The 27,318-nt window shown below is 53.3% G+C and overlaps 11 protein-coding genes across 11 annotated transcripts; 8 read left to right on the forward strand and 3 right to left on the reverse strand.

Annotated features, from left to right (window-relative positions):
* Positions 1–202: 202 nt before the first annotated feature.
* Positions 203–1,587, forward strand: KD926_003843 (heme-dependent oxidative N-demethylase family protein; the record flags this gene model as incomplete). The annotated part of the gene is made up of 5 exons (XM_053097747.1): positions 203–298; positions 360–492; positions 556–1,109; positions 1,198–1,293; positions 1,357–1,587. 5 exons carry the CDS (start codon positions 203–205, stop codon positions 1,585–1,587), a joined length of 1,110 nt encoding a protein of 369 aa, XP_052958294.1.
* Positions 1,588–1,973: 386 nt separating this feature from the next.
* Positions 1,974–2,817, reverse strand: KD926_003844 (Eukaryotic translation initiation factor eIF-5A; the record flags this gene model as incomplete). Its single annotated transcript, XM_053097748.1, has 4 exons — positions 1,974–2,038; positions 2,098–2,230; positions 2,316–2,579; positions 2,803–2,817. 4 exons carry the CDS (start codon positions 2,815–2,817, stop codon positions 1,974–1,976), a joined length of 477 nt encoding a protein of 158 aa, XP_052958295.1.
* A 459-nt stretch (positions 2,818–3,276) lies between these two features.
* Positions 3,277–5,496, forward strand: KD926_003845 (putative GARP complex subunit (Sac2); the record flags this gene model as incomplete). Its single annotated transcript, XM_053097749.1, has 4 exons — positions 3,277–4,158; positions 4,225–4,516; positions 4,568–5,352; positions 5,419–5,496. 4 exons carry the CDS (start codon positions 3,277–3,279, stop codon positions 5,494–5,496), a joined length of 2,037 nt encoding a protein of 678 aa, XP_052958296.1.
* Positions 5,497–5,765: 269 nt separating this feature from the next.
* On the forward strand, positions 5,766–7,284 carry KD926_003846 (NAD(P)/FAD-dependent oxidoreductase; the record flags this gene model as incomplete). Its single annotated transcript, XM_053097750.1, has 3 exons — positions 5,766–5,873; positions 5,974–6,096; positions 6,298–7,284. 3 exons carry the CDS (start codon positions 5,766–5,768, stop codon positions 7,282–7,284), a joined length of 1,218 nt encoding a protein of 405 aa, XP_052958297.1.
* Positions 7,285–7,807: 523 nt separating this feature from the next.
* Positions 7,808–8,452, forward strand: KD926_003847 (uncharacterized protein; the record flags this gene model as incomplete). Its single annotated transcript, XM_053097751.1, has 1 exon — positions 7,808–8,452. One exon carries the CDS (start codon positions 7,808–7,810, stop codon positions 8,450–8,452), a length of 645 nt encoding a protein of 214 aa, XP_052958298.1.
* Positions 8,453–8,751: 299 nt separating this feature from the next.
* Positions 8,752–13,933, reverse strand: KD926_003848 (uncharacterized protein; the record flags this gene model as incomplete). The annotated part of the gene is made up of 11 exons (XM_053097753.1): positions 8,752–9,790; positions 9,840–9,964; positions 10,017–10,067; positions 10,119–10,241; positions 10,303–11,380; positions 11,460–11,514; positions 12,147–12,270; positions 12,335–12,453; positions 12,507–12,861; positions 12,937–13,574; positions 13,633–13,933. The coding sequence occupies 11 exons, from the start codon at positions 13,931–13,933 to the stop codon at positions 8,752–8,754; spliced, it is 4,008 nt and encodes a 1,335-aa protein (XP_052958299.1).
* A 543-nt stretch (positions 13,934–14,476) lies between these two features.
* Positions 14,477–15,898, reverse strand: KD926_003849 (thiolase family protein; the record flags this gene model as incomplete). Its single annotated transcript, XM_053097754.1, has 4 exons — positions 14,477–14,516; positions 14,605–15,006; positions 15,077–15,711; positions 15,761–15,898. 4 exons carry the CDS (start codon positions 15,896–15,898, stop codon positions 14,477–14,479), a joined length of 1,215 nt encoding a protein of 404 aa, XP_052958300.1.
* Positions 15,899–16,612: 714 nt separating this feature from the next.
* Positions 16,613–18,405, forward strand: KD926_003850 (3-oxoacid CoA-transferase; the record flags this gene model as incomplete). The annotated part of the gene is made up of 5 exons (XM_053097755.1): positions 16,613–17,069; positions 17,152–17,538; positions 17,615–17,959; positions 18,013–18,110; positions 18,178–18,405. 5 exons carry the CDS (start codon positions 16,613–16,615, stop codon positions 18,403–18,405), a joined length of 1,515 nt encoding a protein of 504 aa, XP_052958301.1.
* Positions 18,406–20,018: 1,613 nt separating this feature from the next.
* Positions 20,019–23,018, forward strand: KD926_003851 (non-ribosomal peptide synthetase; the record flags this gene model as incomplete). Its single annotated transcript, XM_053097756.1, has 1 exon — positions 20,019–23,018. One exon carries the CDS (start codon positions 20,019–20,021, stop codon positions 23,016–23,018), a length of 3,000 nt encoding a protein of 999 aa, XP_052958302.1.
* Positions 23,019–23,776: 758 nt separating this feature from the next.
* Positions 23,777–24,670, forward strand: KD926_003852 (FG-GAP repeat domain-containing protein; the record flags this gene model as incomplete). Its single annotated transcript, XM_053097757.1, has 1 exon — positions 23,777–24,670. One exon carries the CDS (start codon positions 23,777–23,779, stop codon positions 24,668–24,670), a length of 894 nt encoding a protein of 297 aa, XP_052958303.1.
* Positions 24,671–24,959: 289 nt separating this feature from the next.
* KD926_003853 (CaiB/BaiF CoA transferase family protein) lies at positions 24,960–26,616 on the forward strand (the record flags this gene model as incomplete). The annotated part of the gene is made up of 6 exons (XM_053097758.1): positions 24,960–25,145; positions 25,206–25,237; positions 25,286–25,406; positions 25,484–25,988; positions 26,061–26,354; positions 26,405–26,616. The coding sequence occupies 6 exons, from the start codon at positions 24,960–24,962 to the stop codon at positions 26,614–26,616; spliced, it is 1,350 nt and encodes a 449-aa protein (XP_052958304.1).
* Positions 26,617–27,318: the final 702 nt, after the last annotated feature.

The raw sequence follows: 27,318 nt of genomic DNA on the forward strand, positions 1-27,318 counted from the left end.
GACAAAATGGGCGAGGCGAGGGGGAGCTGATAGCGAGTCCGATAGCCGACGCGGCCAGGCCATTTTTGCCTAATCGGGAAAGACTCCCTTTATCTATACTTCCCCTCTTTACCTCTCTATATAACACCCGCGATTGAACGGAGCCTTTGGAAGATTAAGAGTTCTATTGATTGTGAATTCTGAATTGATTATCATATACACAATGACCCTGATCATACTTGGTCTCACATTCTTCGCAGTTTTCGCGTTGTACACAGGGATTGGATGGGCGCGGAGATACCATCGTCGATCTTCCAAGGTACGTCCGGTCACAGCACGCCTCAAGGTAGGATGATATAGAAAACTAATTATATTTTCAGATCAATCCCATCCCTCCAGATGAAAAGATTACCTCCTCACCCGAAATCATCGAGCCTCTAACCCCCTTCGACTGGCGAACCACCGAACCAGAGAAGCACCGCCCCTACAAGTCCAAATACAACCTCACCATGTGTATGTCTAGATCAACTCATTAACCACCACAAGCACTATGATCTAACATATAAGAATTCCAAGCCATTGAAAAAACCACCCTCTCGGACCTCCTCGCCATCGACAAAACCTATCTCGACCGAATCACCCTCCGCCGACAGATCATGGCCGACCACGAGGAAACCGTCCTCGCGGCGAACGACGACATCACTCGCCCTGCTATCCAGGAATTCTACGTCTGGATGGTAGGCACCTACCTCCCGGGCCGATATCCAGACCTCTTCGTCCTCACCACCTCAGAACCAAACACCACCGCTACTTATCTAAACAGCAAAGTCACCGGGGAATCCTACCCCCTTTCCCTCCCGGCGTCAACCCGGGGAATTGAAATCCTTCGTCACCTCGGGGGTCTCGTCGAAGACGATGTCCTGTTCCTGCTGCCCTCTTCCGACGGAGATGGATACGCGCTGCAGGCGTTCGTGACCTGTTTCCCGAATGGGTTTGATACGCGCAAGAAACTGGGGTTGAAGTTAAGAGACATTCATATTCCCGTTCCTGGGTATAAGGAGAAGTTGGAGAAGAGCATGGATCGGTGGTTTGATCGGTTGGAGGTCGGGACGGTGGTGAGGAGGTTTAATGTGAGTTTTCACTTTCGTTTCTTGATTGAAGGTTTGTAGATGTTGGGTTGGTATAGATGTATGTACTAATGTATATGTCATGATATAGTGGACCGTCCAACCACATAATCGTCTCTTCGCTTCCTCGGGAAATCATCTCTACGAGGGCGACGAGGTGCAGCATATTGAGGCGGATATTGATCAGGTATGCTTCTTTACTTTCCTGACAGACCTTTATACAGAAGCAAAAGAGTTAACAGGAGGTAAGACTTTCGTACGCACTGAACGCCAATTTGTTCACCGCCTCCCCCACAGCAAAGCCATCTGCTTCTCCTTCAAGACCTATCTCTATCCCATCCGGGACATCAAGGCTGAGGGACTGGGCGAGACGCTGGCGCAGGCGATTGACGGGCTGCGAGGGGGAAATGTGCCGGGGATGTATTACTACAAGAGGGCGGCGGTGTGGGGGGATTCGGTGAAGAAGTATTTGAGGTCATAAAGATCTAGAATCAGAGATAGAGAAATCTAATCGGGCAGAGTCAAGATGGAGAGAAGCATAGTCAGACCGTTGCAATCATATATCAAAGATAGTATTATTGAGCAGGTACATGGACCACTAATTTTTTGATTCGTCAAACTATCGTGAGAGCTAAACTCAGAACTGGTTCTCGGACAAAGCACGCTTTATGCTGCCAACTAAATGCAACTCTCCTGCCGGCTCAGCGCACATCCAAGGCTCACTGATGCATACAAGCAGCCTTGCCGTATGTAGGCCAAACGTCACACCACTAGCAAAGCAGACATCAAGGAGGCCGGAAAACATTTCAAGGGGAGGCGAACGGAGTTTAGGAGATTTGGTTCCCATCGAACAACTGATCGTTGCGCTTATTTGGGGGCTTCCTTGCACTCAATGGCGGTCTCCTCGCCCATGGAGGTAAGGATGATGACATCTGGCGGGCGAAAATCAGTCTACCGTGACTTATCGGGGTTGGATTTCGGGGAAACTTACTGCAGTCCTTCTCCTCCTCACGGAACATACGGATGATCTTCTCACCGATCTCGGTGTCGGGGACCTTGACGTCGTCCTTGGTGTTACCGTTGTCGTCCATCAGGGACAGGAAGTCATCGTCAGTGATGTCGATCTGGAGATGTAACGTTAGTTCCGAGTCTTGTTCCCAACATCCCAGACAACCCGATGCAAGTCGAGTCCACTAAGGGATCACTCACGAGCTGGTACTCCCGACGGGTGACGTTGGGGACGTCCATGTTGTGGGTGGAGGGAGACAGATCCTCGAGCTTCTTGCCGGTGAAGATGTCGATGGCGACCATGTGGACCTTGGCGTGACCGTGCTTTCCAGTCTTGGAGGTGGACATTTCGACGATCTTGCAGGGACGACCCTTGATGACAACGTGACCGTTCTTGCGCAGAGCGGAACACTGCATGGGGTAGGTGCTGGACGCACCAGCGTCAGCGGATTCGAAAGTCTCTTGCTGTAAAGAGGTCGCATGTTAGCCAGGCGATCTGATAGAAGGGTATCAAGATAAAACAAGGAATCTGTCGAGAAGAGACACAAAGTTGGATCATATGCATTGCGTGCAGCCGCCGCCAGCATGAAGGGGGGAGGGGGGCAGATTTCAAGATGCGGGGCTGCAGCAAGAACACGAGAGCGACAGCGAGGACAGTTCAGGAAAGAAGAGCAGAGGGGATACATACCACCTCGTCGGCCATGGTGAAGGTATTGAAGGGGGAGATAAGGACAAAAAGGGATAAGAAAAGAGAGAGAGGTGAGGGATGGAGATCGAGAAGAGGAGGAGAAGGAGAGAAAAATCGGCAGGTCGAAAGAGACGAAGAAGAACAGGCGAGAAAAGCGACAAATCGCTGGCGAGAGAAAAAAAGAAAAAAAGAATCATTTTTGTTGTGGCGGGGTTGTGCCGACTAGGCTGGAAGGGGTTTAGCGTATACCGGATGACACTGCTGGTCTTTGTGTCTACCCGGAGTCCCTCGTCCTATTTCCCGTGACCTCACCTGACCTCACCTGACCTCACCTGATCTATACTTGTCCCGTTGTCGTTCTATCTATCACGACTCCGTACTCACACCCCCGGTTACTCTCTTACTCCCTTACTCTCCTCCTGGCCATGTCTTCATGATCCCCCCGTCTCTCCCCCTCCCCCTCTCCCCCCCACCATGTGGCTCGACCGCATCTCCGGCCACTCCACCCCCTCTGGCCCCCAACCCGACAGTCGCAGTAACTCCCCGCTGCCTCGACGCTCCTCCTCCCGCCTCTCTCCTTATGCGCAATCCGCCCGCCCGACTTCCTCCACCCGACAAGGCTCCTCCCTCTCGGTCCTCGTGACGCCCAGTGACTCCAATGTCTCTCTCCCGGCGACGGTGCGCGGCGACGGGTCGGTGTTGACCCAATCCGCTGCCAGGTCCCGCCCCTCCGACGTGGCCGACCCCCTGCAGGTGCTGAACGGCATTATTGGAAAACAAAAAGACAATGCATTGCAGACGGACAAACTCACGCCAAACTCCGTGGGGGTAACAGAGAAGCCTTCGACGCTGGTGGAGGACATTGTCTTCAACGGATTGAGCCTCGAGGACTTCGCCGCCGCGGAATCGGAGCCGCGCCGGACCGCCAGCGACGTCGGGGCGCAGACCATCCGGCAGTTCGAGCAGGAACGAGACAAATTCCAGGACCTTCATTCGGCCATCACGGGCTGTGACGACGTGTCCAAATCGGTGGAGATGTATATGGGTGACTTCCAGACCGAACTCGGTGCGGTCTCGGCGGAGATCGAAACCCTGCAGACCCGCTCCGTGCAGCTGAACGCCATGCTAGAGAATCGACGCAACGTGGAGCAGCTTCTAGGACCCGCGGTGGAGGAAATCAGCATCTCTCCACGAACGGTGCGAGTGATCGCGGAGGGCCCCATCGACGACAACTGGGTCAAGGCCTTGAACGAGATTGAGACGCGGACCGCTAGCATTGAGGCTCGAGTTTCCAGCTCGACTACGACGGCATCGATTGAAGATGTCCGGCCGCTTCTCGGCGATATTAAAAAGAAGGTGGGAACTGCACCCCCTGGAGGTTTACATACAACAAGTTGACGGCGCTAACAACGCCCAATATAGGCTGTGGAACGGATCCGCGACTACTTGGTCTCGCAAATTCGAGCGCTGCGGTCGCCGAACATTAACGCACAAATCATCCAGCAGCAGCGACTGGTCAAATTCAAGGACTTGTATAGCTACATGTCGCGAGCGCATCCGGCTCTGACGGGGGAAATCACCCAGGCCTACATCAATACCATGCGCTGGTACTACCTGTCACATTTCACGCGCTACCTGCAGGCACTGGAGAAGATTAAAGTGTATCCCAGCGATCGGAACGAGGTACTGGGAGGAGATGCGACGCAAAAATCCGGTCGGTTCACCCCTGATCTCTACTCGAAACGCTGATTCCAACCGCTCGCAGGCAACATTGTCACCGGCAGTCGAGCTGGCGCTGCGGCCCACGACCCCTTCTCACTAGGACGGAGAATCGACATCCTTCGCACCGGCAACCAAATGGCCATGTCGTCGTACCTTGCGGAAGAGGACAATTCCTTCCACGGCATCGAAGTGCCTTTCCGAAATTTCAACCTGGCGCTGGTCGACAATGTCTCCGCCGAATACTCGTTCATGACGGAGATGTTCTCGTCCTTGTCCTTCCACCAGATCTCGCGCAAGGCCGTGGAGATCTTTGAGCCCGTCTTTTCTCTAGGCCAAACGCTGACGAAGCAGCTGATCGACAACGCGACCGACGCGCTCGGCGTTCTGATCTGCGTGCGGTTGAATCAGCATGCGGCGTTTGAGCTACAGCGTCGCAAGGTGCCCGTGGCCGATGCGTACGTCAACGGCACCAACATGCGCCTGTGGCCGCGGTTTCAGGTGATCATGGACATCCAATGTGAGTCGCTGCGACGGGTCGGGTCGAACACGGGACGCAGCGCAGTGTCGGCGCTGTCCCTGGCGGGCGGCGACGATCTGAACCAGTCGACGGCGCCGCATTTCCTGACACAGCGGTTCGGGCAACTCCTGCACGGGATCCTTGTTCTCAGCGGTGAGGCCGGGGACGACGAGCCGGTGTCCAACAGTCTGGCGCGACTACGCGGCGAGTTTGACGCGCTGCTGGCCAAGCTGAGTCGTATCGGCGGCGACGCCAAACGACGCGAAAGGTTCCTCTTCAACAACTACTCCTTGATTTTGACCATTATCAGTGTAAGTACTCCATACTGTCCTTCATCCGGTTCACCTAGAGAGTCGATTGCTAATTGCACATAACAGGATACCCAAGGCAAATTAGCGATTGAACAACGACAGCATCTGGAGGAGATGCTGAAGAGCGTAGGCAAGCGAGGATGATCTTGACGTCCCATGTATATAGCATATGATCCGACCGACATAATACAACCCATCACATATCTTATCATCCCTGTAGAAACTAGAAAGAAGCGAAAGAAGAATCGGCCAAGTCGGCGATCGGCGGCAACCCCGAGGCAGGCAAGGCAGACCCACCCGAGCAATCACCTCATCGGCGATCCATCTTCGCCATTTGTCTCCATGCCACAACAATCCCTGGAATTAATCAACTCAAATTCCTGTCTATTAATATCTAAAAAAAACCCTTCAAAATGCCCTTGTCGTCGCGCGCAGGACTGCAATCTCTTCGCAGAGCGCGACAGTTCCAAGCGCGCTCGTTCTCGAGCTCCCGCGCTGCGAGGGCCGATGTAACCCATGCGGTATGTTCTGTTTTGTTGATGTTTATCTGAAAATGGATAGATGCTTTGGAAGTGTAGATTGAATTGAGATTAGGAGAAGACAGGCTAACGATGAATTTAGGTCATCGGCGCCGGCGTTGTAGGACTCGCTGTCGCGCGACAGTTGGCGGCCAGGGGCGGGTCGACGATTTTGTTGGAGAGAAACGATGCGCCGGGCATGGAGACGAGTAGTCGCAATTCAGAGGTATTTATCTCTTTCACTTGATCCTCGATGTCGTGAGGATGTGCCTCTTGCTTGCTTTCCGTGTGTTCTTGGTATATGTAGCATGGGGACTTGCTGTGTATACCTATACCCATACCTATACGGAGACTACGTCTGCTCGTCTAGAGCGACATCCCTATTCGACGAGCACCAGGATCTCAAAAACAGGCTAACCCGCCACAGGTGATCCACGCCGGTCTCTACTACGGCACCGACACGCTCAAAACCAATCTCTGCATCCGCGGGAAACAGCTACTCTACGAACTCTGCGCAGCAAAGGGCATCCCACACCGCAACACGAAGAAATGGGTCGTCGCGCAGACCCCCGAGCAGTGGGAAGCCACGCTCAAAGTGCACGAGCACGCGCAGAACATCGGTGTGCCCACGCGCATCCTCACCGCCGAGGAGGCCGCTCGACGAGAGCCGGCCGTGCAGGCGCGGGCCGGCATCGTGGAGAGCCCGACAACGGGCATCGTCGACAGCCATTCGCTGATGGTGTACCTGCAGGGGTCGTTCGAGGAGCAAGGCGGGGACTGCGCATTTCGCACGAATGTGACGGCGTTGGAGCCGTTGGACGGCGAGGCAGGGTACCGCATCACGGCGCGCGACGCGGAGGGCCAGGAGAGCAGCATCACAGCTGAGACGGTGATCAACAGCGCGGGCAACTACGCCTGCATGATCAACAATATGCTCTTGCCGGCGGAGCGCCATCGCACGCCGTACTATGCCAAGGGCACGTACTTCTCGTACGGCGCCTCGAAACCCACCACCAACGTGCTGGTGTATCCGGCCACGCTGCCGGGCCACGGCGGCCTCGGCACTCATTTAACCCTCGACATGGGCGGGCGCATCCGATTTGGCCCGGACGTGGAATGGGTGGACGACGCCAACGACCTGAAACCCAGCGCGGCGCGCCTGCAGCAGGCCCTGTCCGAGATCCGGGCGTATCTGCCCGCCGTCGATCCGGAGGCGATCGGTCTCGACTACTGTGGGATTCGACCGAAACTGGGTCGCGGCGGGGCCGTGAACACGGGCAAGGGCTTCCAGGACTTTGTGATCCAGAAGGAGGACGGATTCCCGGGGTTTGTGAATCTGCTGGGCATCGAGAGTCCCGGGTTGACGAGTTCATTGGCGATTGCGGAACAAGTGGAGGGACTATTATATGGTTAAGCCTGTCATATTTCATACCCAGAGCAAAAGGACAAAGCAGGCCCGTATATATTAGAACAGCCTGGTTGAACAAAGAAGCTTATGTGTCGTCGGGCAAGTTCCAGACGGTCAGGACCCACGTAGTGAAGCTTATGTGGCAGGCCAGGCGATGCCAATTCGCCATCCGGGGTTTTCCCTGACGTCAAGACTCTGCGTGATTTTCTGGCCAGCACAAAGGATGATGGCGAGAGACGCGAAGGAAGAGTCCAGACTGCGAGGATCAACTAGGAGTTGTCTGGTTTGTTGGGTTTGCATGTCATCACCTGCCTCTTTGGGCCATCTCTCGCCACGAGTTGCTCCTTCCTCCTTACTTTCTATTTATCATTCTCTCTCCCTTGGTCCATCTAATATATCATATACAATCTCTAAAATCTACATACCTCCTGAATTCCATCACCTTCAATTTCATACACATCATCATACTCCTCAAACCATATATATATAACTACATATCCCTCCCCTCTACAGAGTAAATCCACCGATCATGTCGGACCTCAAATCCTACTACAACGACTACCACCAACGCCGCTCAACCCCACAATCCCCGCTCCCAAAACATCTCAGCACACCCAACAAGACAAAGACCCAAAAATCCCGTTCCCAATCGCCCGCCGTTCCCTCCTCCAACCGGTGCTGGGACTGGATCATCGTCGGCGGCAACAGCCACTACGCCAAGAACCGCGCTTCGTTCCGCAGCTACCGGCGCGCACCGGGGAAGATCGGCGGCAATAAGGTGCTGGGTGTCGGGACCGTCGAACTGCAGGTACGACGCCGGGAGTCAGCAGGGGACGAGCACACGCACACCCTGGTCTTGCAGGACGTGTTGCATATGCCCAAGGCCCGCTGCAACGGGCTGAGTCTGGAGAAGTATCGACGGGCGAATCCCCTCTCTGTGGTGGTGGAGACGGAGAAGGAGCATTTTCAGGCGACGAGCGATGTGGATAGCGAGCCGCTGTGGTGTGCGGATGAGTACTGCGGGTTGTCGAGGGTCGTGTTGGCGGGGAGGCCCTCCGGGCAGTCGTATTTGAGGAGTGGACAGGTGTATACGTTGAGTGTGATTGCGTCGGAGGGGGAGCTGGAGAGGTTGAGGAGAAAAGTGATAGAGAGGGATTGGACGGTTCATGCTTGATAATGACAATGATGATAGTGGAAAGATACGATCTCATGATGTTTTTGATTATAGACGACCTTGTTAGATTATCATAAATTATACATACCAGTCATTGTCCCAACGTTCGTTTCCGTCTTCTAGCCAGTTGCACGCGCAGGTACAGACCAGACTGTCGTTAATAATACATGCATGTGTACAAAATCACCCAGCCCGCTGGGCATATGTTCAATAGTTGTCGAAGATCCTGTTCCCAGAACTCATCCTTTCCTAAATCGTTCGACTGCCTGTCTCTTTTTTGACAGAGCAGTTTGGCTCGCTCATTCCACGTCCATGAGCACGTCACTCATAATGTGGAGAACGTATGAGAACTTCCGAACGCTCCACTTGCCCGCATCCTTGAGCAGGCCTGCGTAGTCCAGGAGAATCCGTCGTGCGGACTGATACCCTCCTTGGAATGGCACGCCGCGAAGGTACACCACACCGCCATTCCGAATGAAGTTCACGGCCGGGTCGTCGGAGGGCGCAAACGACTGACTGCCGCGTGGTTCCATGAAGCTGGTGAATCCCTCGGTGCCCACAGCCTGCCAGTCAACGTCATCGAGGAGTTCGATGTACGCGCCCTGCCCTTGTCCGTCGGTATTAGGGACCATGAATTCGTAAAGCCCTAAGACAAGAGCAGCGGAGAACAGCGAAAACACCGAGTGAAACATTGTATGGTCGGACGCTTTCCGATTGATCATGGCTTTGTAGATCTGAGCGGCGTGGAGACACGCTCGGCGCGCAGCAGGCGTTTGCGACCACGCTGCAATGTCCTCTAGTGCTTTTTGTGCCGGCACCGGACCTGCTCGTCCTGCGGCTAGGTCGAAAATCTGCGTATCAGCCGTAAGCGTCATGCACATATTGTGCCACATGACCGCTGCGTTGGGGTTCAAGCGTGAGAGAACGTCGCTGTATCTTCTGGCGATTTGCAGTTGAAGAGAAGGTAGGCAGCGTGCGCGACCGTCCATGGCGTACGTATGGCAGGGCGCGAAGGGGTAGCTGGCTCGATTCGATAGCAGTCGATGGTAGGCTTCTGACAGCCGTAGCTGAACCATCGCCAGAATCGAGTGCATACAGAAGTCATCGACGGGGCTATCGAGCGCCGCTATCTCGACATTTTCCGACGGAGCCACTACGGTGGGCATGAGGATGCGCCGTCCACTTCGGATTAGATGCGTCCATCGGCTCGAGTTGTTAGCCTGGAAAAGACTCTCGTTGCAAGGGAGAATGATTTGGATAGCGTCGGGTACAATAATAGGACTCATCGACAGGAACGACGAATACCAGGAGTCCAAAAGTAGAAGACCAGAAATTAACCTGTCCGGGTCAGCACGTGGTTTCAATTCCTTCATAGTGGACGACATACCGCTTGACAGATTCTATTTTACTCCAAGTTTTCCACCGTATATCAACATCCGGACTGACTTCAAAAAAGCTCATATCGAGTATTTGGCCTTCAGTTGCTGTAAAAAGCCCGTGCCGCTGTGCAATCTACCCTTCAGCGTTAGTAGCGAACCACCATAGGACCACGGGCCCTACTTACCGAAATGAGACTGATATAGAGCATTTGGCTCTTCTCTAGGTGCTCCTTTTCCTACAATTACATCAGTCTATGCATCATTGAGCTCGTAATTGGAAACCGTACCCCTGTCATGGCAGCGAGATTGAGGAAGAGGAAGGCGGCTGCAAACGTGGACATAGTATTCGCCGAGCTCTCGGTGCCCAGCGAGCATTTGGATAGCTCCGCCGTGATTTTCTCGAGTACAAACTAATACAATCCTATGATAAGTGATCCGTAATAAACCAAATATCGAATGATTCAGACTTACAGTATAGTTCTTAGATACGAAGTCGGTGGTCCCCTTCGTCCCCAGCATGATCATGCCAATCAAACACATCGTATACAACACTGACGGACTCGTATTCTTGGCAGAAAACGTGGGAGTGTGGATAAACGGGACCAGAGGATGGAAGTTCCGAAAGTACAGATCAAGGGCCATGTCGAGAACTTCGGCAGGAGGAAAGTTGGGCAGAGTGACCAATGCGCCGGAAGAAAGGGGGACTTGCGCCATATGTTCTGGTAAGCGCGAATGTGGGCTGGCGAACCGGGCATATCCAAATATTGCCTGGAGATGCTGTCGACATTCTTCATCCAAGCTGTGCCTTGACCCCTGTAAGAAACCAGGTGAGGCATTGATTGAGATGCCAGGATGTAGCGCGAAAATATTATCCAAGTCGATGCCTGCTACCTCCTGCCAGAGATTGTTGATCAGGCGTCCGTTGTGGTTCGAAGGAGCGACCCAGTACTTTTGGACCTTGGCGAACCGTTCACTAGGGATGGTACTCCCCGATTTAGGTGTGCCGACGCTGTCCGCAGAAGGCCTTGCCTGCCGCTCTGAGAAGGCTCCGTGGCTCTCCCCAAGAATTCCGAATCCCGCATCTGGCATCAAATTGATCGAGCCGTTGTGTGAGCCCGCATCGGCGCGCGGTTCGAGCCAAAACTGCATCATGTCGTTTGGTGTGTCGAACATCGGTCCTCGATAGGTCGGCGTATCTGCTGTCGTGGAAACCTCGTTCCACCCAAAATATGCCGCTTGTTGGTCATCGATCATCATGGGGTTGACCTCGGGCTCGGGGCGGGCGTGATGCGTCGAAACATTGGCTAGAAAATCCAAAGACGAGGGAGGTATGCCGGTTGCTGAAGGGAGAGGCACGTCGCGAGGCGTCACCGAAAGTGGTTGTACCATATTGACCGCTTCTGTGCCAGTTCCTGGAAGGAATTGCTGACCCTCGGCAGGATGAATTGCGGCTTGGTCAGACGTCGTCGCGGGCTGCGCATTCTTGACTCCGTTAGGCGCGGTTGCAGCCGCACCATTGTGTCCTTTCGCATGTCGACTCAAGACATCACTGCGATATCACTCATGTTAGATTTACCCCCAGCGAAACTCTATTGTATACACCATCCGACGAGGACCCCATTACACACCTTCGCGAAAATCGCTTGTGACAGACGTTACATTCATACGGTTTCTCCTTGGTGTCTGCTGATCGTTAGCGCGACTGACTGACAATTAGATCCCGGGCAGCAGGAATCCGGGCAACTTGACTGACGTGACCGTTCATGGCGTTTGAAATGCTCTGTTTTCTTAAATCGCCGGTCACAGATGGTACACTTTCTTATGACCATGATGCAACGCGCCAGCGGGCGAGAGAATATGAAAGACCGGGGAGACCGGGGCCAGGGAGCATGACCTCCAGTGGACACCGAGGACAGAGGTGACGGGGGGTCAACGACGAGGATTCCAAGAGGAGGGCTCGTGTAGCAGTTTGGCGGAGAAGAGGATGAGGGGAGACTCTAATCGCAATCCGACGGATCGGGTAAGGAGGAGAACTAAGCTGGAATCGGATCCACCGCCTGCAGAATGGGGTCGGTACGGTAACGCGGTCCTTCGTAATACCGTATTGACGCTCCCGTGATTGGCGTCCCTTCCGACCTAGCGGCTGACTCAGCACCGGCGGGGCTTCGGCAGTTGGGGACTAGTGAGTGCCGGTCCCCCTTCTCCTCTTTACTCCTCTTTAGTTGCCTTAGATATCCTGCTATCATTACTAGTTGCAATCCATCCTATGTACATCGATCCTCCACTGATGAACCCTGTTTATGTCGACTTCTGACCGGCCACGAGCTCCGCTAGCTTCCCATCGTCATAATACGCCTCCAAGCGCTCTTTACGCGCTTCCTTGTCGGCCTTGACTTGGCGAAGAATCTCCTGGATGTTGGGGTATGAGGAAAATTTGTCCTACACGCGAGATGTTAGCGAACATCCTTGATGTCTTCTACCGTCAGCAGTGACCAGAACTTACCGGCAGAGCATCCCAGACCTTAGGGTCGGTCCCCTGATCCTTGAAGGTCCCACATCCGCTCCGAGCATACTCCGTGAACAAGAACGACCGACTGCTCTCCACCATGATCGTCATTTGATCTGCAATCCATTAGCGAGTGTTTCGGCAATAGTCACAAAGAGTCTTCACTCACTCTCGAGAATTTTCCGAGGCTCATTGACCTGGTTGCGCATCTCATACACGTAGTCTTCGCTGAAATTACCATGCGGCGTATGGCTGATCTCTACGCTGCCGCCACCGGGCAAGAAGTCGTCGGACCGGCCCAGTCCATTGCCGTATAGAGAAGCCAGGAACTCCGTGGCTGAATTGCGGTGGAAGTACGGCAGGCGGAAGGTATTGGCCGCCACGTCCCAACGAGGCCCAAACCACAAGAAGTCCGCCAGCGGAGTCATAGGGTCGCGCGAGGGTGCCGTCAGCACGCAGTTCACCGAAGGATCGGTGTGGTCGATGGATGTCGCGTTCTGCGAAGAGAATTTGGTCAAGTCGTACTGCGTCGTCATTGATTAGCCGCGCGTTCCTGATTCAAAGCAGCAGGAATAGGAATAGGATCAGGATTCCGGTACCTTGTAGGGGACAACGTTTCCGTGCCATGCAACAAGGTCGAAGGGGCTGTGGTCTTGCTCAATGGCATTGTAAAGGCCGTTGGCCTTGTTGACGATGGACCAGTCTGCGTGAAGAACTTCGTCGATATGGGCGACCGGGTGCAGGAAATCCCGGGGGTTGGCCAGGCCGTGGCCTCCAATGGGACCTAGATCCGGCAGCTCCCATCGTGAACCCCAAACCTCGGTGATATACCCACGAGCCACGTCGTGTCCGGGGCCGAGGCGGACGGCGAAACGAACTCCCCGAGGAATCACACAGATCTCTCCGGGCTGCAAGAACAGCTTGCCCATCTCGGTTTGAATGTCAAGGTTGCCGAGTTGGGCAACGATCAGGAAGTCGCCGTCGGTGTTGCAAAAGGCCCGACGGTCCATGTCTGCATTGATCATGAACACGTACAAAGCGATTCCCTCACGCAAGTTGGGGTCTCCGCTGCCACCCAACGTGTGAAGACCGTCCACGAAATCGATCTTTTCGTCCTCCTTGGGTAGCGGAAACGGCGCCCATTCACCCTGCTCGGCCAGCGTTGCCACTTTGGGATTCAATGACAAGAAACAGTTCTCGATGTCTGCCTTGTGCTCGATGTTGGCTCGGTACCCATCTGCCTGTGGTTAGCCTCTGTGTACAGTAGCAAAGACTGGCAGACCGAAGGGACATACTATGAGCAGCCGCCGGTCGAACCCGGTACATGTAAGTGCTGAAGTTGGCATGGCGTGGAGCTGCAAAGGCCGAGTAGGTGATGCCCTCCGTGTACAGACCGAAGCGAGGTTCTTGGGGGTTGTTCTGACCAGCAGGCAAGGTCCCCGGGATCACTTCGGACTGGTGTCTGTTGCCGAATCCCGCCAGGTACTCGTAGGGGTCGTTGTCTCTCGTCGGTTTCCGGGTCATGGTATCTGTGTAGTGGAAGACCTTCTGCATGTCCTTAACCGGGACTCTCTCTTTGATCGGGGGCGCCGGCATTGTGACGGCTTGGATCGCGGGCGTTGTCCAAATGCTTCTATCCGGATAGCTTCCTACAGCTTGACAAGTCTCAAGTCGTAGGTCCCATCAGTTTTAAGGGACAAATTTTCGAGTGGCTATGGCCCCTCTGTGTTTGCATGTGGAGAACTACATCTTCAGGAATGAAGGCATCGACCCACACCGCGGTTCTGAGATCCAATTTCTACGGCATCTGGCACTCTTCAGCGTGTGGTGTCTTTGCGGGGCCCATGTGGAGCAGGTGCTTTATTCGCATGTTTGCCCCTGCGATTTGACGCCTTTCCTGCCAGACCATTGGGAAGTTCTTTGTTGTCGACTAACGTCATGTGGTGAGATTTCGTTCACGGGGGATCTAATGCAGCCAAGAAAGGCGTTCATTTTTACCGTGTGGGGAAGGAAAGCCCGAGTATCTACACAATACAAATTGGATGGAATTATTGGAAAGGCTCGTTGTGCAAATTGGACATGAATCATGAAATACTACGAAGCAGAAGGGACTGCCACCGAGGAATTCCCGAGGTCAAATTACTCCCGGATGAACAACGCCGCCACTCCCATTCCCGTGCTGCATTCCCGTTTCAGTCAGTCAATTTCAGCCCAACATTCGCCGCGAAAAATAATCATCATAAATAATCAAGTGAAGGGAAACTCACCTCGCACACATACTAACCACCCCAACCTCTTGCTCTCTCCTCGTCAACTCGGCCAACAACGTCGCCGTCTGGCGTGCCCCCGTTGCCCCGATGGGATGACCAAGAGCGATTGCGCCGCCATTCGGATTGACCTTGTCGAGATCCAAGCCGAGCTCGCGCACGCAGTGAATGGTCTGACTGGCAAAGGCCTCGTTCAGTTCCCACACGTCGACGTCGCTTTTCTGGATTCCTGTATACCGGTACAGGTTCTCAATAGCATAGACAGGCGCAATGCCCATCTCGTCGGGCGCGCAGCCGGCCAGCTGGGTGCCTGCGAATCGGGCGATAGGCCGGAGACCATGAGCGTCGGCCCACGAACGACGAGCGAGAATGGTGGCGGAGGCGCCATCGGAGATTTGGGATCTGGACATTAATCGTTAATGCACCTGCCAGTCTCCAAGAAAATGCATGACAGCAAGAAAAGTTTACGTACGAATTGCCCGCCGTGCTGGCTCCGTTCTCCAAAATCGGCTTCAAACTACCCAGCTTCTCAACCGTCACGCCCTTCCTAATCCCCTCGTCCTGCTCCACCACCCGAGCCGTCTCCTCCCCGGTCTCCGTATCAACCTGACGCGTCAAGACCGGAGCGATCTCGTGCTCGAACCGGCCTGACGCCTGCGCCTGAGCGGCCCGTCGCTGACTCTCGGCCGCATACTCGTCCTGCTCGCGCCGACCGATTCCGTACCGCGATGCCACATTTTCCGACGTCTGCAACATGGGCAGAAGACAGTCCCGAGCATCTTTCACGGCCGAGTCTTTCAACGTCGGCGACACGTCGACGGGAATGCCACGCGTGGTATAGTTGCGCGTCATGCTCTCCACGCCACCGGCCAGTCCAACGTCGATTTGTCCGACGAGGATGGAATGCGACATGTGGGTGATGGCCTGCAGACTACTGGAGCATTGACGGTTCAAGGTGTGGAACGTGGTGGAGTTGGGAAATCCGGCAGCGTTGAGTGCCATGCGACCCGTTTTGGCGAACCCCAGTTCAGCCAGCACGTTGCCAATCAGAGCATCGTTGACATGGTGCGGTTGGATGTCTGCCCGTTGGACGGCAGATTGCATTATCTAGACAGAGTTAGTTGTAAGATGATGAACCAGAGTTGGTATTCCATACAGGCATGAGAATCTCCTCCGGGTAGCAGTCCTTGAAGGCGCCCTTGTAGGCACGGGCGATAGGACTGCGCACGGAGGAGAGCACGACGACATCGCTGGGGGACTTGGTGAAGACTTCGCGGGCGCTTCTCCGCAACATGACGGGCGTTACTACAGAGTATGATGTCTGGGGTAGAGTTGAGGTGGGAGAGACGCAACCATTGAGACTACCTCAGCATCTGCATCTACGTAAGGAACGTTGGAGAGAATGTGGGGCAGTGACATAATGTGGTGGTGGTCTGGGGAGTACATCCTCAGTACTGTATAGGACTGTAGGTACTGTCTAATTCATAGTGTTCACTAGTAATGATTAATTGTCATTATCAATATTTAATGGAGGCCAATACCCCGGAATTCCCCACACGACGAGGACTGCCGACGCCGACTCCCGCGAGGCCCATCGGAATCGTCAAGTAGACCACTGTTCCGACGGACTGATCTCGCTGATCGTGTATACTGGGCTACTGGCTGAATCAAATTATACAAAAAAAGGAGGTTACATTTCTACATGTTTTGAAGACCAAATAACCCTTTTTCCAACCTCCTCAACGTGACTCTAGCTGATCTACTCTCGACAGGATGAATCCTCCCCCGACGAAGGCAGTGGAGTCGGCTTCGGAAGGCGGCAAAAAGCTACGGGCGTCCGGATAATCGCTTTGTCGGCTGCCACGGTCGCTAGCCGATCGGAGAGCTTCTGGGGAAGCTCGCATTCCATTAAATAACAATATGTAGCCCATGGGCCTCTCCGACTTTTTCTCTCTTTTTTTCCTTTCTCCCCTCATTCACTTCCCCAGTTTGAAAGGTCCCGCATATCATGGCGCGGCCTGTCCCTGCGGTGTTCCGGCCCATGTGGCGCCGGAACTTCTGCGTCTCGACCCCCAAACGTGCCATTGACAAGCTATGCGACTCGGCCCCGGAGGCCATCAAGGACATGAAGGGCTCCTCGACCCTGCTGGTCGGAGGTTTCGGCTTCTCCGGCGTGCCCAACACTCTCATCGACGCCGTGCGCGACCGGCCCGACATCACCAATCTGACCGTCGTCTCGAACAACGCCGGTATGCCCGGCGCCGGTTTGGGCCAGCTGCTGGAAACCAAGCAGATCAGTAAAATGATCGCGTCGTTTATCGGTGAAAACAAGGTTTTCGAAAAGATGTATCTGACTGGTGATTTGGCTCTCGAATTGACCCCCCAGGGCAGCATTGCTGAGAAATGCGCTGCCGGTGCGGCGGGTGTCCCTGCTTTCTATACTCCCGCGGCTTACGGAACTATCGGTAGGTCGGAACCCCAGGGCGCACGCACGCCCCCAAGGTGTAAATGTGTGAGGAGGCGGAAGAGGCTGACCCCATAGCACAGTGCAAACTGGTGAACTCCCCGTTCGGTACAACAAGGATGGCTCGGTGGCCGAATACTCCAAGCCCAAGGAAACGCGCGAATTCAACGGCAAGAACTTTATCCTGGAAGAATCGATTTTCGGCGACTATGCCCTGGTCAAGGTCCACAAGGCCGACAAGCTGGGTAACTGTCAATTCCGCAAGGCTATGAACAACTTCAACGAGGCCATGGGCAAGAACGCCAAGTACACCATCGTCGAGGCCGATCATATCGTCGAGGTTGGCGAGATTGCCCCCGAGGATATCCACCTGCAGAGCATCTACGTCAACAAGGTCATCCAGAGCCGCGGCGAGAAGCAGATCGAGAAGCTCACCTTCGCCAAGGACCCCAGTGAGATGCTCCAGGCCGGTAAGTCGCCTACCTATCTACTATGGTTGTAATGTCGAACTTTGCAAAGGCTGACGACTTCTGTCTTACCGCGCAGGATCCGGAGAGGCTACTGCCCGTCGCGAGCGTATCGTCAAGCGTGCCGCCAAGGAATTCAAGGATGGAATGTATGTCAACCTCGGAATCGGAATGCCCCTGATTGCTCCCTCGTATCTGCCCGAGGGCGTGGAGGTCGTCCTCCAGGCCGAGAACGGTATCCTGGGTCTGGGTGGTTACCCCAAGCCCGGCGAGGAGGACCCCGACTTGATCAACCCCGGTAAGGAGACCGTGACCCTGGGTCGTGGTGCTTCTCTGTTCGGTTCCCAAGAGAGCTTCGGTATGATTCGCGCGGGACGCATTGATCTGACGATGCTCGGCGCTCTGCAAGTGAGCCAGTACGGCGGTATGTTAAACCATCCTCCTCTGAAAACAACTCTGGGCTAATCACTTTCACAGATCTTGCCAACTTCATGCTTCCCGGTAAGGTCAAGGGTGTCGGCGGTGCCATGGACTTGGTCGCCAACCCCGAGAAGACCAAGGTTGTGGTTACTATGGTATGTGATTAACCGGCTGGCTGGTCCAACTTCTCTATGCGATGATGTATGTACTAATGATGCGCAGGAACACGTCGACAAGAAGGGCAACTCCAAGATCCTGCCTGAGTGCAGCTTCCCCTTGACCGGCCCCCGCTGCGTGTGGAAGATCATCACTGATCTGGCCGTGTTCAACGTCTCTCCCACCGAGGGTCTGACTCTGGCTGAGCACGCCGAGGGCGTCTCGGTGGAGGAGATCCGCAGCAAGACCGCCGCTCCCTTCAAGGTGGCGGATGACTTGAAACCCATGCTGTAAATTTTCTTTTCTTTTTTCATAGATATGTCTGTATATAGATTGGTCAATTGATTTATGGTTTGTTCAACATCATCTTGTTCAAAACTTATTGTCTCTGGAGCTGGCATTTCGTGTCGCTGGTTCTTGCTGGATATGAGGTTTCTAGTTCCACGAATCGTTTCCGCACTCTGCCGCCATCAACTTCATTCTGCATGAAGTTTTTCCACTGACCTTTTTCGCTTCGTTGACATTGACACTTCAGGACGATCTGCGCACGTGATGGCCCCGTTTTAGCGACGCGCTGTTTTCGCTTGAAAGTCAACCTTCTTCGTTCCCCGAAGTTATCGGCTGCTTTTCAACGAAATTCCTATCCCACGTAAGGTTTTTCATCAAATCTCCGCGGATACGGTGAATGTCGAGACCGCACTCCGATGCAGATCGATATTTTGGGTTAAAGCATGTCTGAGGTAACAGAGAACCATGCTGACAATTCGCGCCCTCTCCCTTGCGGTAGGACGCGAGGACAACCCGTCTATTAACTTGTCTTGCGTCACAAACAGCCCATAATAGGGTCAGCTGGGCATGGGCGAACCCATTTGAAGTATCTTATGAGCTTGATATACTCCGTACTACCTATTATGAACTTCCTTACCTAAAACGGTCCAGGCATCTTGACAAAGTGTCAGAACGCTACATGTCGATGGACCCATCGAGCACAAGAAAAGCCATCTCATCATGCCTTAAATGCATTGAAGTACTCACGTTTCTGAGGTAATGCTCTTTGGATATCTGTCGCTTGCAAGAACAAGCTGCAAGTTGTTGAATCAAAGTTTTGGCGGTTCAAGGCAAAAAATAACACGGTTTGCTTGTTGTCTAAGTCTTGCGAGCTTATAACAACATGAAGAGCAAATCTTTACTTCGATAGGAACGGCCCGCAGCCTCAATAAAAGTACACGACGGACCAAGTTCCATGAGTGGATACTGTTTATACTATTGTAGACGAGGACTCTATGCGGATCCACGGGTTTGGAAGCAAGAGTGTTGGAGGGGAGGGGGGGAAGGGGGGGGGGGGGGGAGGGACAAGGTATTTTGACTTAACAATGCCCTGTCAACCACGATCACGCGACCCTGGGTCGCTTGGTATGACAGCAGATGATGTTATCAGAGCTTTAAACGTTTTCAAGCTACCCTTCTCGGCAGCTCCCATTGGAAACCCTGGCCCCAATAACGTTCAGCCACAACAGTCCGATGATCTCAGACCCTTTCATGCCCGGACTTGAAAACTTGAATGATACAGGTGTGTGTCTTGTTGGCTCGCGGTTGTTTTCTCCCAATACGGAAACATGGGAAGACCTGCTTTAGCGCACGGAAGTGGCTCAGGTGCTTGTTCAAACTGGTATGTATCCAGCTTATTCAGGATAACAGTGACATCAACTCTGACAGCATATAGATTCTGGGTGTTACATTTTGGTGTGCAGTTGAGCATATATAAACCAGCAAGATTTCCTTTTTCATTTCTTTCAACAGGCTCGCAATTTACTCTGCTATCGAACAACCAGCCATATAAGTCAGCACCTTACATATTTACTTCATCTTTCGTTTTTCACTTGCCAATTGAGAATATTATATCCAATATGGACCGCTACCTGTCCAGCCGTGCAATCCTTCAACCTAACGATATCGCCATCGAAGATGGTTCCCATCTCTTGAGCTATCGAGAGCTCGACCGAGAAGTGGGCAAATTGGCATCAGTCCTCAATGAATTTCACCTGAGCCATGAGCAGCCTATCTGTGTCTTAGAAGGCATTGGCTCCAAAATGATAATTGCTCAGTTGGCTGTCCTCCGGGCCAGGCTGACCTGCGTGCCTATTGCCCCATCGATGCCCGAGCTGCGCCTTCTGGATATGCTCCAAGATACTGGTGCGGAATATATCCTCACAGATCAGAGGACACCCGACAGTAAACATATCACCACAATTCCCATATCTGGTCACGAAGTTGAGCATAGTGAGGTCTGTTCATCTTCTGGAGACCGCGGCGAATTTCGCAGCCATATCCTCTATACCTCGGGTTCCAGCGGCAAGCCCAAGGCTGTACAGATTGCCGAAAGCAGTCTACTACATTTGGCAGTGAACTCCGAAATCACGCCGTTACATCCAAAAGACCGCATGGCGGTAATCAATAATCCTGGTTTCGACATTTCTTTATTCGAAATCTTTGCTCCTCTAGCCGCTGGGGCAACACTTGTCATCATACCCCGCGAAGTAGTTACGGACCCGTTCGCATTCCGCGAGTTTGCTGCTGAAAAGCATCTTTCCGTTCTCTTCTTGACTGCGGCACTATTTTCAATTATTGCCCAGGCCTGTCCGACTGCTTTCGCAAACGTTCGACATGTTCTTACGGCCGGCGAAGTTGCTAATAAGGCCGCCATGCGGGTTGTTCTGGAGTCTTCGGCTCCACCAGAGCATCTCTGGAATACATATGGTCCGACTGAGGCGACAACGTTTTCAACAATGCATCTCGTTACACTCGGCGAACTAAAGCATGAAAATATCGCCATTGGGAGGGCGATGGGAAATACCGAATTGCGTCTGGTAGATGAAGATTCCAACATCATCACTGAGCCCGGCCAAATGGGCGAGATCCTTCTGGGAGGCCCTGGCTTAACTATGGGTTACATTGGTCGGCCCAAAGAGAATCAAGATCGTTTCATCACGCTTGATGGAATCCGCTACTACCGAACTGGAGACATGGCCAAATGGCGCCAGGATGATCCCGGGGTGCTTGATTTCGTTGGCCGTGTCGATCTGCAAGTCAAGCATGGTGGATTCCGCATAGAACTGGAGGAAATTGAACAGTTGCTTCTTTCAAGCACGCGGTTGTATGGGGCAGCTGTTGTGCAGATCCCTCCAACGGATCTCGACCATGAACCCCTCCTCGTGGCATTTGTGATCCCTTGCATTGCAAACAGCATCCGTCCCCGGGATATCACCACGTTTTCCCAAGAAAGGCTGCCAGAATACATGGTTCCACAGGACATTGTCTTTTGTTCGAAGTTCCCTTTGACTGAACACGGCAAGGTGGACCGGAACGTGTTAGTCCAAAGGTACATTAGGAAACGCGAAGAAAAGACTCAATCCCGGAAGAAAGAAGGCGGAGACGATTTGCTTTCTGTTGTGAAGGAGATTTGGTCTACTTTGCTAAACAAGCCCACGATCAATGAACACGACGACTTTTTCGTTCTAGGGGGCACCTCCCTTCAGTCCGCTGCACTGATCGCTCGGCTGAGACAACAGCTGGGTAAAGCCATCTCTATGCGGTCTCTGCATGAGAATTCCCGTCTCCGTGACCTAGTCAATCATCTCCAGGAGTTTACCGAGGGAGGCAACGCCCCCGACGAGGCAGAGACTTGGACTTACGATGCACATATTGCCGACTCCCTAGAACCCCTTTCTGAATGGCAAGACAGCAGCGAAGGTCGGGTATTTGTCACCGGTGTGACTGGCTTTATGGGCGCTCATTTTCTCAGTCGATTCCTCCAAAACCCAAACGTCAAGGAGATCGTGTGCCTGGCCCGCTCCAAGGGCGACTTGAGCCCTACCGATCGAGTCCATAGAGCCTTACGCCGCTATGATCTCTGGGATGATTCAACTGGCCATCTCAAGAAGCTGATGGTGCTGGAAGGGGACATCAGCCTGGACCATCTCGGTCTAACGAATGAGAATTTTACCTGGTTAACGAACTGGGCCAGCACGATATTCCACCTCGCCGCCAAAGTCAACTTCTGCGAGCCATATGAGTCTCATTTTGATGCCAACATCCTGGGTACTAAGAATGTGCTTGAAGCTGCTCTTTCGGGACGGCGCAAATCCTTCCATTATATGTCCAGTATCGACATTTGGGGCCCAACGGGGCTAGTCTTTGGCACTCGCAAAGTTCTCGAAGACGAGCCTCTCGAGCCGCATATTCGAGGCCTTCCATTTGACATCGGCTACGCCCAGAGCAAATGGGTTGCCGAGCAGATGGTGCGGCGGGCACGCACACGAGGTCTGCCCACGGCCATCTATCGGCCAGGTTTTGTGGTTGGGGACTCGCGTGATGGATCGGGCAATCCCGATGACTTCTTCGCACGTCTAATGGTTGGGTCCATTCGCTTGGGTGCCTTCCCTATCCTGCCAAACCAGAGGATGGAGTACGTGACAGTCGACTACGTCTGTGACGCGACGCTGCACATTGCCTCGCAGAACAAGAACCTCGGAAAGTCATACAGCCTGGTTGCACCGGACCCAGCTGATTCCGTCAATCTTGAAAAGACAGTGGAAGTCATTCGAGAGGCTGGGTACCCGGTCGAGCATATCCCGTACTGGGATTGGGTGCAACGACTGCAATCAACCGCCGACAAGGAAAACCCACTGCTTCCGGTAATGCCGCTGTTGCAGGAGCCCGTCCTTGGGGGACGGTCAAGGTTCGAGACCAGCAGAAACACGCCACATTATGATAGCTCGAACGCGGTGGCAGCATTGAAGGATGCGCCTGAAATCGCATACATTCTCTTCAACTCGGGGATTCTCAACAAATTTTTAAGTTTCTGGGATCGCAAGGGGTTCTATGAGACGAGGCAAGTTCGGAATTGAGTATTGGTAGGCAAAGTAGGACTGATGTACTTTATTATGTTCTTGATTCTTGAAATTGTCATTATTTTGTCCGTCTTTATGTAGTGCGTTCAATTGAATCCTCAAACTACTCCTGGCTTGATTGTAGGCGGCAGTGTGTAGCATTCATCCCGTTCATCAGTCCATCGCGAGAAGCCCTAACTCTGCCCCCTCACATCGACCCATTGACCCAACCTCAGCCAGCCTCAATTCGAACAACCCCCTCTCTTGTCTGCAGCCTCCCTTCTCGTCTGCGTGTCTACCGTCCCTACAATCCCTACAATTGTCTGTTTGCCTGAGACACGCTGCAATACTACGTCGGGGTATGGTCTTGCAGTGCGGACGAGGCAATTTCAAGCGATCCGATCTATCCAATCTCCACGAATCTCTCCGGCAAGGCACTCGAACTTCGCCTCCACTCACTGGCTCGTCGGCTCCGGTTCCTGCAATGCAATATTAAGCTTATGTACGTTTGCGTTCGCAATAATCAACTGATCAGCTCGCCTTTGCACGTAAGCTGCAGGCATCTGGCGAGGTTCCGAGCAATCTCCGGGGATCTAGACCCGTTGCCATCGTACTCTCCCTCCGGGGAAGAGCCAGAGGAGAAGTATTTATAGGACCTCCCTACTCGTCTTGAAGTTACTGGCACGCTCTCTCATCAATACAATTTCGAGCAGAATCCTGAACCAAGTCATACCAAGTCAACCTCCCAAACAAAGCACATACCTACTCAAGTCACCATGCATATTCCTTTCTACTACACCCTCCTCTCCCTCCCCTTGGCCATTCATGCTGCCCCCTACCAGACCCGCATCCTAGAGACCGGGACCACCTTCGTGTCCCCAGACCCCTACGGCCCCTGGCAAATGCTGCCCGGCACGTCCCCCAACCTCGCCTACATCAAGACCACCAACACCGGCACCGGCAAGGTCGAAGTACACATCGCCTCGGGGTCCTCAACCTACCAGACACGCACGCTCGAAGTCGGCTCGACCTACGGCTCCGAAGACAACGGCACCTGGCAACTCATCGACACCGACGGCGACGGCCGCCCGGACCTCGTGTACATCAAGACCCGGAACACAGGCACCGGGCGGGTCGAGGTGCACATCGCCTCAGGCGCCTCCAACTACCAGACGCGCATCGTCGCCACCGGCACGGCCTTCTACCCGGAGGACAACGGCGTGTGGCAGCTGGGGGACTTTGACCGCGACGGCAAGCCGGACCTCATCTACATCAAGACGCGGAACACAGGGACCGGGCGCGTCGAGGTGCACGTTGCGTCGGGGGCGTCGAACTACCAGACGCGTGTGCAGGATGTCGGTACCACCTTCTATCCTGAAGACAACGGTGTCTGGCAGATGGTGGACTTTGATCGCGACGGGAAGCTGGATCTCGTGTATATCAAGAACCGGAATACCGGGACTGGGAAGGTCGAGGTGCATGTGGCGTCGGGGAGCTCGACGTATCAGACCCGCGTGCAGGAGGTCGGGACTACCTTCTATCCGGAGGATAATGGCTTCTGGGAGTTGATTGATTTCAATAGAGATGGCGTGCTGGATCTCGTGTATATCAAGACGAAGGAGACGGGGACCGGCAGGGTCGAGGTTCACGTTGCGTCGGGGACGAACTAGTAGGATTTAGATGTGATCAATTACCGGGGAATCAGTAAGAAATAATAGTAGTTAGCAGATACTTCAATGGAATAGTCAAGAGTCAAGAGTCAAGAGTCAAGAGTCAAGAGTGCAATATCATTCAACTTCCAAACTGCCGACAGATTCTCCACATGTGGAGGTCCCCCATCTGCCCTTCGTGGGGCCGCCATTCTTCCCTCAGACCTAGACCTACCTACTTGTAGGCCGAGGTTAATAAACCAAGAACTAGGGATGGCTTCCAGCAAGATACATTCCTCTCTCATCAACGATGAATCGTCTACCAACGTGTCTTGTGGCGTTTCGGCGTACTTCTTCCTCATTGTATCATCCCAAGAACAATAGCACTATCAATAGCAGGATCTGGAACATCCGCCGATTAACCAATGCGGCTGCTACGAAGAAGTTGCCCCTGGCAGGGTTGAAGGTGTTGGATATGAGTCGAGTATTGGCTGGGGTACGTGGATTGTCCTTGGTATTTAAATGATTGGAAAGAGTCATGCTAATGTCCCATTAGCCATACTGTACTCAGATCCTCGGTGACTTAGGGTAAGTCGATATCTCCCCAAGTCTAAGGACACCGAAGGAACACTATAGGGCAGAGATTATCAAGATCGAACACCCAGTTCGAGGAGACGACACGAGAGCTTGGGGTCCTCCGTATGCGACCTACAAGGATGGCAGGGACGGAGTTGGTGAAAGTGCCTATTACCTCTCTGTATGGCAACCCTATTCTATATCCCTAGTCCCGATCGATTCGGATTGACCGATACAATAAACTAACCCCTTTCACAGGTAAACAGAAACAAGCGCTCGCTGGGGCTCTCCTTCGCTCACCCGGAGGGCGTTGAGATTCTGCACCAACTAGCTCGAGAATGCGACGTGCTGGTGGAAAACTACCTCCCGAATTCGCTGAAAAAGTACGATCTCGATTACGAGACCATACGACACATCAACCCCCATCTCATCTACACCAGTATCACCGGGTATGGCCAGACGGGACCGTACAGCAACCGACCAGGCTTTGACGTCATGGTCGAGGCGGAATTCGGCCTGGCGCATCTCACGGGCTCCCGCGACGGACCTCCCGTGAAGGTGGGCGTCGCCGTGACGGATCTCACAACGGGCTTGTATGCGTGTAACTCCATCATGGCGGCGTTGTTGGCGCGAGGCATCACGGGTGAAGGCCAGCATTTGGACGTGTGTCTGAGTGATTGCCAGGTAGCGACGTTGGCCAATATGGGTAGTTCGGTCTTGATCAGCGGGGAAAAGGATTCCGGGAGATGGGGCACGGCGCATCGTAAGTTTATAAGGGCTCTTTGCTAACTTCGTTGAGAAGGGAAATGAAACTGGCTGACATGTTTGTCGATAGCGTCTGTTGTCCCCTATCAGAGTTTCAAAACTGCCGATGGCGATATTTTCGTCGGAGGTGCCAACGACCGGCTCTTTGGCATTTTGTGTGAAAGACTCGGAAGACCGGAGTGGAAGGACGGCAAGAGGTTCGGCAGTAATAATGAGAGGGTTCGGAATCGTAACGTGCTGGAAGGTATGATCGAGATCGAAACAGCCAAGCGCACGACCAAAGAATGGCAGCAGATTTTTGAGGGCAGTGGTCTCCCATTCGCAGTTGTCAACGATGTTCAAGCCACGATGAATCACGAACATGGTAAGTGCCGTTTGTTAGTTCGGACCGGCCTTTGCTGACTTTCTAAATAGTCCGCGCACGAGGCATGGTTCAAACGATTGATCATCCTTCATGTGGGCCCATCAAGGTGATCAGTCCCCCGGTGAAGTATTCCAACGCAGAACCGAGTATCAGGAGCCCGCCTCCCGTCCTAGGGCAGCATACGCAAGAAATTCTGCAGGATGTGGTGGGGTTTAGCGATTCACGAATCCAGGAATTGAAAGCAAAGGGCGTAGTTGCATAGCGGAGTACATAGATAGTCTCCCTTTATACATGCCAAATCTTGTCTGTGCATATATATCTGGCTTTCACTCTTTTGAAGGATACAAATACCAGATGCTGCAATCTTACCAGAGGAATTGCTCCTGGAACTTTATGGACGGCGCTTCAGTCCACTGGCTCGGCTCCTGTGGTATACTAGAAGCAGCAGTCTGCTCATTGGTTCCGGAGAAGGGCCCCTTTTGATGAAGAACAGGTATTATAGGCTGACTTGATTCTCCGTTGACCCTCTGCCCAGTTGGGAAGGTCGGGGTCGTATTCCAGACCGGTCGCGAAGTGTTGTGCTCATCTATGAGCGCTGTTTTTTGACTTGTATCTGGAATTGTTTCCGATTCAGACGTGTCTCTTCGGATGGTCGAGCCATCGTTTGTTCTCAAAATGTTCGTGTCTGTCCGTCCGACCATGGGATGAGTATCAACCGTCCTTTGCCTCGAGTTTTGCCTCGAGTTGCTTGACTTAGGTGTTCCATTTTCCTGGATGTCATATTGCCATTTTCGGATGCTATATGCCGTGTCCAGAGGAAACTCCTTCCAATACTCTGTTCCCTTTCTTTCCTTTCGAGGGAGCAAGTACTTTGATTGATCTGGCGTAGAATCGTTCAGGAATTGGTCATCTGAAATTCGAGATAATACCATCAATAACGCATTCTCTGTCTCGTGTAATCTAT

Source organism: Aspergillus affinis (assembly GCF_023601865.1).
Source record: "Aspergillus affinis strain CMG 70 chromosome Unknown NODE_19_length_383810_cov_86_361570, whole genome shotgun sequence".
Lineage (NCBI taxonomy): Eukaryota > Fungi > Ascomycota > Eurotiomycetes > Eurotiales > Aspergillaceae > Aspergillus > Aspergillus affinis.